The 12,547-nt window shown below is 36.3% G+C and overlaps 2 protein-coding genes across 2 annotated transcripts; one reads left to right on the forward strand and one right to left on the reverse strand.

Moving 5' to 3' along the window:
• Positions 1 to 3,465: 3,465 nt before the first annotated feature.
• Positions 3,466 to 4,236, reverse strand: LOC113311772. The gene has a single exon (XM_026560571.1). The coding sequence runs from the start codon at positions 4,234 to 4,236 to the stop codon at positions 3,466 to 3,468; it is 771 nt and encodes a 256-aa protein (XP_026416356.1).
• Positions 4,237 to 7,942: 3,706 nt separating this feature from the next.
• Positions 7,943 to 8,758, forward strand: LOC113311773 (EP1-like glycoprotein 2). Its single transcript, XM_026560572.1, has one exon. The coding sequence runs from the start codon at positions 7,943 to 7,945 to the stop codon at positions 8,756 to 8,758; it is 816 nt and encodes a 271-aa protein (XP_026416357.1).
• The last annotated feature ends 3,789 nt before the right edge of the window (positions 8,759 to 12,547 follow it).

Below are 12,547 nucleotides of genomic sequence, written 5' to 3' on the forward strand. Positions count from 1 at the left end.
GTGAGAATTATCTAGAATTTTCTTGTTAGAGTTTGTTTTTGATTAGGAAAGTCTTTTTACTTGAGAGTCAAGTTTGTGAGTCATATAAATAGGTTGTTGAGCCATGAGTTGAAACACATCAATTAAGAGAAGTATTTGTTTGAGTTTAGTTTTGTGTTCTTTTCATTAAGTCTTTGATATCAGATTTTCTACAGTCGTACATCAAACATGGACAGTCGTGATGGTCCTCATAATATGAAGATTGATGGTAAAAACGGATTCATTAATGTATCAAAACACTTCAGGTAAACTTGTTCCATATGCAGGTTGGAAAACAATGGGTCTTCTAAACGTGACATTTCGTTATGTTCAAAGAATCAATCCAGTTCAAGAACCACCAGAAGAGATTCCTGGTCCTGGAAAACCTGGTCCATTCTATGTTCTAAAACAGGGAACTACCACTTATTTTTTAACACTGGGTTTCTCTAACCAAACTAGAAGAGTTATGCTTAAGAAAATTGATATATACGCTGAAAATGCATGGGAGGAAATATATTATAGATATTGGGAGAAACAACATATGCATTTTTTGGAGACACTGTGAAAGAATGTGCATTACGATCAAAATGTGGTACATCAGAGAAGTGTGATAGGCGATTGTGTAGAGCTTTCCCTCTTCCAGGATCATCAGGATGCATTTTTCCTATATGATACGACATCTTTTGGTACCTGGGGATCAATGAAAATCTGAGTTTGGTGAAAGCTATTTTTAACCGTAGAGATCCAGTGTCTTAATTGGTCTTTTGTGGGATGGGTTTTGTTAGTAGTGTTATGGTCTGTTCTTAATTAATTATCGTATCAACTGTGATGCTTAATTGTTTGGGAGGTTTGTTGCTGTTTTTGTTGTAATGCTTAATGCTAATCCCTATGAGTTGGATATCTAACAGCTAGATTGGTCATCCACGTCAGCTAGAACAACCTCATAAGGCTAAGTCCTATGGGCTAGATTGGAGTGCTAGATTGGTCAAAAAGTGTTGCAAATTAAAAAATAAGTGTTGGAAAAAAGTTAACAATGATAGTTGATAGTTCTCTCACCTAGCAAGTGCTCGCAGTCCAACTATCAGCGAGATTGAAACGCTGAATCGTTCGGCGCTGAAAAAGTGATCTAAACGTTGAACTGTTCGGCGTTTCACGAATATTCCCTGGAATCTCTGCCAAACCGTTCGGAGTTTCAATAAACGCTGTTCCATTCGGCGTCCTATTTCAACGTCGCACCATGCGGCGCTTGACTGTTTTTCCTCCAACGGCTATTTTTTACAGAATTCCATTTTCTAAATTATGAGAATTTCCAAATGATTTTCCAATTTGTTCCAGTGGTTGCTTGTTTCAAATTTGAGAATTTATCAAAGTAAAGGGAAATTTTTAATTACATTGCAAAACGGTTAAAATGTTTTTTGAAGAAAATGAAAAAAATATTAAAATTAAAATAACTTAGAACATAAAAAGATATATTGAAATTGAAATTCTACAACTTAGAACACAAAAAAAATACATTGAAATTGAAATCCTATTTCTAAATAACTTAAAACATAAAAAAAAAGTACATTGAAATTGAAATCCTACTTCTAAATAACTTAAATTATTACTAATACATCATTTTAATTTAGGGGATAAGTGGTAATTCATGATGGGCTAAAATCTCGTTCTTCCATATTTTGTAGACAGGTTTATCCCATTCTTGTAATTCATCCAAGGGTTGACGTAGGATCTTCATGTCCGATTCTCTTTGCTGCGTTTGTGCCAAAATTGAAGAGTTTTCCATGTCCTTCTTCATATACTCTTCCTCTGTTTCATATTTTTCCATTCTTTGTGTTTTTGCGTTTTCAAGAAGTTCGATGAGTTTATCCAATTTTTCATCTGATTTATGCGATGCTTTAGCCTCACGAGCCCTTTTCTTTGCTTGATCTCTCCCTTCACTTCTAACGTCATCTGTTTGTTCAAAATAACGCCTTCTCTTTGATATGTCCGAGGTTTCAGAATTATGAGTAGATGAAGAGCTACCAAACCTTGCCATATTTTGAAATTCTTCATCCAAATTATCAACTTCATTTTCTTCAGTAGCTTGAGTATGTTGACTAGGTTGAGTAGAAGTACCGACTCCATCATCATAATTCACCGCTGGATTTTAATCTGGTTGATGAGTCTTCAGGATCTGAAAAATCGATTCGTGCGTCCATTGTTTTTTAGTCCCTGCTACATAATTCTTTCTTCCACGACAATACTGGGGAAAAAATGAAAAGAAAAATTTAAAGAAAGAAAGAAAGAGATCAAGATGGAAGAAAGAAAACATTAAAAAAATTTTAGGTACTTACATAATCCTCCTCGGTCATCCCCGTAGGTCTACTTCGGAAGTAGGGTCTAATATATGAAATATAATTTTTCACTTCGACTCTCAATGTGTTACGCTTTGTTCGTAATGCCTTTCTATCTCTTTCGACATCATTGGGAACTTTTCTTTTATTGTATTCTTCCATTATCTTTCCCCAAAATATTGCACCTTTTTTGACCCAACCATAAATTAGTGCCTCTTCTTCTATTGTACTAAAGTGTGTCATAGTTTTGTATGAACAAAATTATGTGAAGAAGAAGAATAAAATCGATGAAGAAGATAATCAATTAATTTTGGTGTGAGATGAAGGAGAAGTAGTCCTCAATTTATAGGGAAGCCTGAAAATATAGCTGTTGAGGTTTCAAACGGCTACAAAATCTGAGTCGTTGAGAATGCAACGGTCACCTTGATCGGATGGCTGAGACTTGCTAGCGTCGTTCGGTTTGGCGTTGGAACGTCGTTTGGTTCGGCGTTTCCTCCAACGGCTACATTTTCAGCTCAAACTCAGACCATTTCCTATCTCTATATAAACCTATCACATAAAACTCAAAATCCCCACCCCAATTCTGAATTCTCCTATCACATAAATCTCAATTCAAAAATCAAGCATGGCCGCATTTTCCATCGACGAAGACAATGACTTGGTTAGAAGTTATTGCAAAGTTAACAACACTCAATTAACAACCAACTCTTTTTGGGAACAAGTTGTTGAAGAATTTGTGAGAATCAATGGTAATGCTAATGGAAGATGCAAAAAAGTTTTGCAATGTCGGTTATCAAGCATCAAGCGTTATTGCAAGCTTTTTGTCATTTCATTAAGGGCATCAAATGGTAATCGTGAGGATGCTAGGACTTTATATGAAACGAATCATGGAATGTCTTTCATTCATAACACCGCTTTGGAGATACTTGGTTATGAAGCATATGCATGAAGAAGTATTATGAAGAAGTATGCATATGAAGTTCTAGTTAAATACGTAATGTAATTGTAAACGTACTTAAGTGATAAAAAGAGTATTATGTAGTATTACAAGAACTAATTAAAATGTCTACTTATTAATGAAAGTGTGTTTGATTAAAATAAAGGAGTATTATGGTTACTCTCCATTCTCATAAAATGCACCATCTCCTTGAGGGTCATATTGAACTTCATCGGTGTCCACGTCGGTTGTACCCTCATGAAATTCCAGCAAGGCATCATCAATATGCATGTTTGGAATATCACCATCTCTCAGACCTTCTTCATGTCGGTTCCATATGTGTGTAGTGAGTTCCAAGCGAAGTTGTGCCCAAATCGCAGGGTTGTACAATATATGAGGAGATAGCCTTATGTTTTCTTGAATTGGCGGTTGAGGTTCATCTCCCGTGATCCTCCCCCAATCCGCATTGCGATATTCCACCTCAACACACATGTTGTGCATTATCAAGCACCCCCTCATAATTGCCTTCATGTCAGATTTTTTATAATAACGACAAGGTTTTAATATAATGCCAAACTTACCTTTTAAACCACCAAATACACGTTCTATGTCCTTCCTTTTAGCTTCTTGATATTGATTGAAAAGACCTTCACTAATGTTTGAGGCGGGCTTGTATCCTTGCACGATGCAACCATACATGGGATATGCACCATCTCCTAGGTAGTACCCCTGGTCGTAATTCTTTCCATTGATTTGATAATGACAAGGAGGTGCTACACCAAGAAGTTGTCTATCGAACAAACCCGAAGCATGCAAGACATTAAGATCATTGTTCTGCCCACCCAACTCAAAATAGGAACGCCAGATCCATCTATCATGTGTAGATACCGCCTGCAAAACAACCGAGGGATGTGGCTTATAGCCGCTGTGGGAACCTGCTTGATCCATTGGACATGCTCCCCATGCCCAGTGAAAACAATCGACACTACCAAGCATACCAGGAAATCCCCGAGCTTCATTTTATGCTAAAATCCTTTCTGTATCTTGAGAGGTAGGTTGACGCATGTATCGTCCATTATAAATACAAATAATTGCATTCATAAACTTCATAGCATAATGGTAGATAGTGGTGGCTACCATTTGTGTGTAATCATCAAAGGAATCCGGTGCAATGCCTTTGACAAAATGTTTCATGACGGCAACCATTTTCATATATGGAGAATGACCAGGAATACCGCAAGCATCCGTTTGTTGGCAAAAATCATGGTCAAATTCACAAACTTGCTCTAAAATTCTCAGAAAAAGTGGACGAGGCAAAGCAAACCGACCTTTGAAGTTCTTTGGCCCATACGTACAATTTAAGTTGAACTACTGATGCATCATACGAGCATCCACATCTACACGTTTTCTGTGCACCCTCTGACGTGTCTTGACTTCATTCGGGACGGGTTGACGATTTCATGCCTCCTCTGCGTCTCCAAAAGTGTAGCCACTGCTACAAGATTCGTCTCAATATCATCTTCATCATCCCGACGAATTTTCAAAATTCTTCTCAAAGCTCCCCGGATAATGTACCTAACACAACGAAAACATAATGTATAACACTCCATAAAAAAATATCACTTAAAAATTATAACACTCCATAGAAACACAAATAACACTCCATACAAACACAAATAACACTCCATAAAATCATAACACTCCATAGAAACACAAATAACACAACATATGGTTTCATATAACACTACAACAAGTAATCTAATTCAGGTCAATGAAATTATAGGATTGTTGTGGGGCGAACTGAGTATCATAAACAATATTAGGCTCGCTTTCCGTCAACAACACAGTAAATTCATTTCCTCCTTGTTGATATTGTGATGTAGTAGCTCCATCTTCAACCCTAGGAGTGTAAAATTCTTGACTTGTATCGCATTCATATGAACCACCTAATGTGAGGTCTTGTGATATATTAACTCCATGTGGATTGTTTGGAGGCTGGGATTGGACAGATGGTACTGAAGACGATGTGGATCTGCCGGATGAGGAACATGAAGTTGTAGCCCTTTTATATGATTCGTCATGTGCGACTTAAAGAGCTCCAAGCTGGAATGAAAATGAGTTTTCCATAAACCTAATGCAATCATCCTACAAGTATATAAATCAGAGAATTTTAATTAAATATTAAAGAAACTTAAAATGAAAATGAGTAAAAAATGTAAATGTACTTACCATTGTCAAATTCATATCCCGAAAGTTAAATGGACAAGGAACCCTTGGAACTGGTACTAGATGTTCTATGTCGGCTTCATCAGTAAATGGTAAACTCCAATCTATCTCCGGCAGTTGTGATGGGGGCTCATTCTTTGTGCCATAGGTATATGTCTGTGACATCATGTTAGGAGGAGGATGACTAGGAAACAAACTGCGAGGAATATCTGAGCTACCAACTGCTATCTCATCGACATTCTGTGCATGGTATGAATCAGTGACATAAGCTCCAACACTCTTATTGGTCCACCAAGTGTTATATTGATCCTCAGTGACTGTATAATAGTCGTTGACCTCTACTACAATATCTCTGTCTTCAATTGCTTCCAAATTTGGAGGATTTGCCGGGACTACAATCTCACCTGTAATCTTCCTTTGGAATCTCTCCCCAAGTAACAACTAACTCTTGTGCCACTTTCAAAGTGAAAAAACAGAATTCTCTTTTTGGATACTTCTAGTGCATACTCATATTGGTCTCCCACAGCATACCGACTCTCTTCCCATGGTTGCTAAATACATGTTTCCCTTGTTCTAGTATCAATCTGTATTCTTCCGCTTTTCACTGAGTGTTTCATGGTATCCTTTTTGCCTCCTTTATGTCCTCTCTTCCTTGATACAATCCTTTCCTTCTTGAAGATACTAATCTTTGGGAAAACATCAAAATGTCCTTGAGGTGACTGACAAAGGAAGGGTTGCATGTTGCGAAAGTAGTAATAGTACCAATACTCAAGTACCACAACCATGCCAACTAAATTCGTACCCTTGGTTGACCAATGGTCGAGATATTTATAGGTATTACCTAATGAATCTAGACCCCAATCATACTCCCCAACTCTATCTAAATCAGCCAATAACAGAACCCAACGTTTATCTACTTTTCTAGTAGAATGCGCTAGAAGAAAATGACCAAAACACCACATAAAGAATGCTCGTGTGAATGTCACTGCACATTCAATATTATTCTAGCCTTCTCTACTTTCAATGTATTTTTTCAAGACAATTAAGGAAAATGTATTAGTCTTAGAGTCCCATGGACCATAAACTGATTACTCGTGACGAAAATGCAAAAAACTGATTGCCAAAATAGATACCTATAGTGACAGAAGGTACGCAATTGCTGCCCCCATTGGCCATTATTTTTGTAACTCCCAATTGGTCAACTGGCTCCTAAAAAGATGGAAAAATTACAGAAAAAGGGAACCTAATAGTGATTGATCGGAGTTGTTTCTGTTATTGAGTCCTTTGTGTTCGTTCATCAAGATTACTCTCTAAAAAAAAACCAAATAAAAAAAAAGTCTCCGATATTAAAAATTGCTACTTGAACTTTACCATGTAAGAAGATGCGCGCACCACTTTTCAAGCCTCAAAAAATGCTGCTAGATTAATAAAACGGATATTTTCAAAACATGGTTCTAATGGACGAGCAAAAATTATTACGGGTAAAATGGACAAAATAAAAATAACAAGAATGAAACTGGATTCATCCTGACTTAAGCTTAAAAAATAGCGAGGATGAAACTGGACGCATCTGATGTAAATTAAAAATAAGAAAAATATTTGAAAATGGATAGGATGAAACTGTTTACATCCTGACTATTTTAACATTTTTGTCCATTTAAACAGTATCAAAACCTAAATGTCTTTTTCACCCAAAAATTCTTAATTTTGATCATTTTAACCAATTTTGTGTTAATAAAATGGTCGAACAGTGCACGAGCAATTTTCTTCCATGCAACAAGGTGGTAGAGTGGTTTATGTTTAAGGACTAACAGTACACACTGTATCTAGTGGGAAGTAAAAAAATGTATGCAAAGAGATAATAAATTCGGCAAAGAAGTATACACAAATTGTAGTGGACACCCCTTATCAATTTTCCCTTGCATTTGAGTTGCATATGATGAAACTTGACTTAGTAATGTTTAGTAGAGACTTAACTGAAACTTATCCTTAACTTGAAGCCCTCATCTTACACTGATTATAAATAAATGATAAGATTTTTTAGAAGATCCCACCGATCAAAAAAAAAAAAAAGATTGTAGAAGATCCCATCCCATCACATTACATTACATAATATGACTCCTCCTTTTCCTCCACATTTTCTCCTGGTATTCATTATCATCTTTTGTGTTCATTCCAGTGCCTCAGTTCAATCCTCAGTTTCCAAAAACAAAACTTTCCCGATCATAAACAACGGGGAATCTACTTTTTCGCTGAGCAGCGAATACAATGTTACGAAATTTGGGGAGGCAGCTAGTATCAACTTCATTGGATTATCACACAAACATTCTTATCACTCATTCGGGTTGTATTTCTATAACAGTACCCCCCTACTGCATCCATTCTTGGCATAGGGTGTCATCTTCTTGATACATACGATTACACTTACATGGAAATTCGTTGGGTTTGGGGTGCTAATCTCAATGACCTTGTTCGTGAAAATGCTACTCTCACCTTCGGCCATGATGGTAATTTAGTTCTTGCAGATGCAGAAGGTCGTATTGTTTGGCAAACTAACACAGCCAACAAAGGTGTTAGCGGTATTTCTATGAAATCTAACGGAAATTTAGGTCTTCATGATAAAAAAGGGAGATTTATCTGGCAGAGTTTCCAGCACCCAACTGATACTCTTTTAGTTGGTCAATCACTTCAGCTCAAAGGTACTAGTACCAAACTCGTAAGCCGTACATCAAACCAAGACAGTCGTAGTGGTCCTCACAGTATGATGATTGATAACAAAAAAGTATTGATAATGTTTCGAAACCATTCAGGTAAACTTGTTCCATATGCAGGTTGGAAAACAATGGGTCTTTTAAACGTGACATTTCATTCTGTTAAAATATTTGATCTAGTTCAAGATACAGGGCGATTGTTTGAACGTCCAACGGGGAACACCACTTATTTCTTAACACTGGGTTACGCTAACCGAACTCGAAGAGTTTTACTTACGAAATTGGGTGAAGTTTATACTGACTCGTTTCTTAGGTTAGAACAAGATGGAAACCTCAAACTTCATATCTACGTTATGGGTGGATATGAGGAAATACGTTATTATTATTGGCAGTCACGAACATATGCATTTTTTGGAAATACTGTGAAAGAATGTGCATTACGATCAAAATGTGGTACATATGGGAAGTGTGATAGGCGATTGTGTAGCGCTTTCCCTCGTAACAGTTCACCAGGATGTGTTATCACTATATGATCCGGTATATGCTAGTAATTGGTCTTTGGTGGATGGGTGTGGTTAGCAATGTAATCGTTAGTTTCTGCCTAAATTATCAACTGCATTACTTAATTATTTTGAAAAATGAATTGAAAAAAAGTTCATTAAGATGCAAGTATATTCGAACTACTGGATTAAGCAACTAAGAAAACTTAAACATCATTTAACATTGAATTTTCCCTGAACTGTGACTCGATTTCTCTGTTGGTAGAGATTCTCCGGTTCTCCGTTCGGAACCATTTTCCTTTTGCTCCGACTTGTGTTATTCGGCCATAATGTCTCTGTATGTGTTAATGTGATCACCAAGTAGCTTTTAGGTAAAATGGTTCTTTTTTTTATCATACCAAACAGTAGATGCCGATATTGTATAACGAAAGAGATCAAGAACTGTTGAAAAAACCGTGAAAAAAACCGTATACTCACATAATTGATTACCAAAAACCTCGCCCCTATAAACCTTCTGAAGTGGGACCTCCAAATCTGTAAGTGAACAATTCTTTTTGACGGTTTTTATGATAGTCCGCCAAGAGTTACTCATTGTATAATCTACCCAACCTTGAGCCAAAAAATGAAAGACAATAGGCTTTGATGGGATTTCTTTTTTGATCCCGCAGTTCAAAAATGAACTAGCAGCTTTATGTATTTTTTTTTCCCTTCAAACCACAGTTAGCTGATGTGACATCAAGTAACTGTAGTTTATGTTTTTTTTTGTTTTGAAAGTTACCAATTCATAAAAAAGCAAACTAACGAGTTAGTAACCCTTACAACAGGAAGAGTAGAGCCATCTAGTGATGGGTCTTTGTCAAGGATCCTGGCATTAGATTTATCTATTTCTAGATCATTGAGAATACAACAAGGAGGATTGTTGCTCCATTCAAAATCAGTTCTAAAGTTCTTAGCCTCTTTGGCTAGAGTATCAGCTACCATGTTTGTTGTTCTAGGTCTAAAATAAAAGCCTTTAAAGTTGTTACAAAAAGAAAATTCTTGCCTAACTACATCCATAATAGTTTGGTTTTGCCATGTGATTTGAGATAATTCTCCATTCAGATAGTCAATAAGATTCTTGCAATCGCCCTCCACACTAAAGTCTGACAGATTCTTTGTTCGAGCCCATTTTGCTGCACGAAGAAATCCTAAAGCTTCCGCTTCTTCTGGTGAAGTTGCTGAGATAGGTCCTGCTCTTCCATGCTTGAAACCACCTGCATCATTTCGAAAAATTATATCATAACCTGCTGGGACACTACTTCAGATCCAAGCAGCATCCAAATTTAGTGTGTTATGGCCAGGTGCCGGAAATTGCCATTTGCTGTTCTTATTGTTTCCTATCATTGAGTCTTTTTTATGAACTAGGTATTTTTCCTTATGCTAGTAAGCTAAGTGTCTCTGTATTTCTAGTGCCACTTGCTGATGTGTTTGATGTTGACCATCAAAAGCTCTATTACATCTTTCCTTCCATATGAACCAGATTTTAGTCAGTTAGATTTCCATATTAATAATGTCACTGTCCTTTCCTAACCATTCTTTGAAAACTTCTAGGAAAGTAGTATTTGCATTGAAATGTGTATCAACAGAGCAAGGTTCGGTATCCCAAACGGCTTTTGCAAAATTACAGTGAAGGAAGATGTGTTCAACAGTTTCAATCTCACAACAACCAAAGGCACAAGTGGGGGAGATATCAGATTGAAATCTTGCCCTTTTACTATTAGCAGAAACAGCATTCTGAAGACATTTCCAAGCAAAATTTTTTATTCTTTGGAAGATATTAAGAGACCATAATTTCTTCCAGAAGGCATCTGGTTGTCCTAAATTGTAATTGTTTATGGTTTTTTCTTGTAGCTTATTGTAACTGGATTTGACTGTGAAGTTCCCTGAATTCGTAAGTAACCATCTCAAGGTGTATTCTTTTCCTAATCTTATTTGACAGATATTCAGAGCTATGTGTTTAGGGAACAAAGAGTGAATTAGGGAAACATTCCATCTTCTAGTATTGATGTCTATAAGATCCTTCACCAGACTTAAGTAAGTACTTTGGGTTTTCTTGTAATTCTTAAGGTTCTCTGCCACGTCAGGAATCCAATTATCCTCCCAAATATTAACTTTCTTTCCCTCTCCAATTTCCCATATACTGTTTTGTTCCACTAATTTTATTCCTTTATAGATGCACTTCCAAATCCAAGAACTAGAGGTTGGAATGTTTGCTCTAAAAGCATAAGTTTTCTTGAAGTATTTGGGTCTAAGTTGAGAAACCCAACGAGCCTTAGGTTCCTTTAGAATTCTCCAAGCCAATTTGGCTATAAGAGCTAAATTGAATTTATGGGCATTCCTAAAACCTAGTCCCCCTTTATGGATGGATTTACAGAGACAAGAATAAGAGGCTGGATAATAACCTTTATTATTATTTTCTTTCCCCCACCAGAAGTCTCTCTGAATAGCATCTATTTTGTTTGTTATTTTCTTTGGCAATATGAAGCAGCTCATCTAATAAATAGCTAAGTTTGCCAGGGTAGCTTTGTTTAGTATCATTTTGCCGGCTTGTGCTAGAGTTTTTCCTATCCATTTCTGAATTATGTGCTCCATTTTCTCTATAATGTTTTCGAAAAGATTTATTTTGAATTTACTATAAATAGAGGTGTTCCCAAGTATGAATATTTTAAATCAATATGTTTGATCTTTAGGATTCTACTAATCATTCCTTTGTGTTTAGGCTGAACTTTCTTGCTAAAGAAAATTCCTGATTTATCAAAGTTAATTAATTGGCCTGAGACTTTATTGAAGTTGTCAATGAGGCGAAGAATGTTGTGACATTCCTTTAGGTCAGCTCTAATGAATAGAAGGCAGTCATCCGCGAAGAACAAGTGAGATATTGGACTATTTTTCGGTATTATTTTGATTCCATGAATTTATAGTTTTTCTTCAGCTTCTACTAGGCTTCTAGAGAAGATTTCCATACATATAATAAAGAGGTATGGGGATAAAGGGTCACCCTGCCTGAGTCCCCTAGTAGGCTTGAAAAACTCGCCTGGACAACCATTTAACAGGACTGCTATAGAAGTTGTAGATATACAGGTATTGATTAAATTACAAAAGGCTTGATTAGACCCAAAAGCTTTTAAAGATTTTAGGAGAAAATCCCAATTCACCCTGTCAAAGGCTTTTGACATATCGATTTTTATTCACATGCCAGCGTGTTCAATTTTTATTTTTATTTTGAAAGAGTGTATAATTTCCTGAGAGATTATAACATTGTTAGATATCTGTCGGTTTGATAGGAAAGCAGCTTGAAAACGGAGATATTATGGAGTCTAAATGCGGTTTGATTCTATTAGGTAAATTTTTTGCTATTATCTTATAGATAGTATTACACAATCCTATTGGTCTAAACTGGCTAGGGTCTTTGGGATGTCTATTTTTAGGTATCAGGAAAAGAAAGGTTTTATTGAATTCCTTATCTAACTCCCCAGTTTTGAAAAAAATATGTATTGTATGAGTTACCTGCTCTCCTACAATGTCCCAATTCATTTTGAAAAAATTTGTTGGGAATTCATCCGGACCAGGAGACCTATTGGGTTTTAGTTTCCTAAGGACTGTCAGAATTTCTTCAGCTACAGGGATTGTATTTAGGATTGAGTTATCTGTATCAGAGATGGAGGGAGTAATATTAGTTAGAAGATTAATATTATCAGAAGAAATTATGTTATCCTCAGTGAAAAGGTTAGAGTAGTATTCTTTCAGCGTATGTCTAATTTCCTCTTTCTTAAAAGTTGGCTC

Source organism: Papaver somniferum, chromosome 9, assembly GCF_003573695.1.
Source record: "Papaver somniferum cultivar HN1 chromosome 9, ASM357369v1, whole genome shotgun sequence".
In the NCBI taxonomy this organism is placed as follows: Eukaryota; Viridiplantae; Streptophyta; class Magnoliopsida; order Ranunculales; family Papaveraceae; genus Papaver; species Papaver somniferum.

Bases quoted from the DNA above. Each gene is read 5' to 3' on its own strand.
- LOC113311772 (XM_026560571.1), bottom strand. From the start codon at position 4,236: ATGGATCAAGCAGGTTCCCACAGCGGCTATAAGCCACATCCCTCGGTT.
- LOC113311773 (XM_026560572.1), top strand. From the start codon at position 7,943: ATGGAAATTCGTTGGGTTTGGGGTGCTAATCTCAATGACCTTGTTCGT.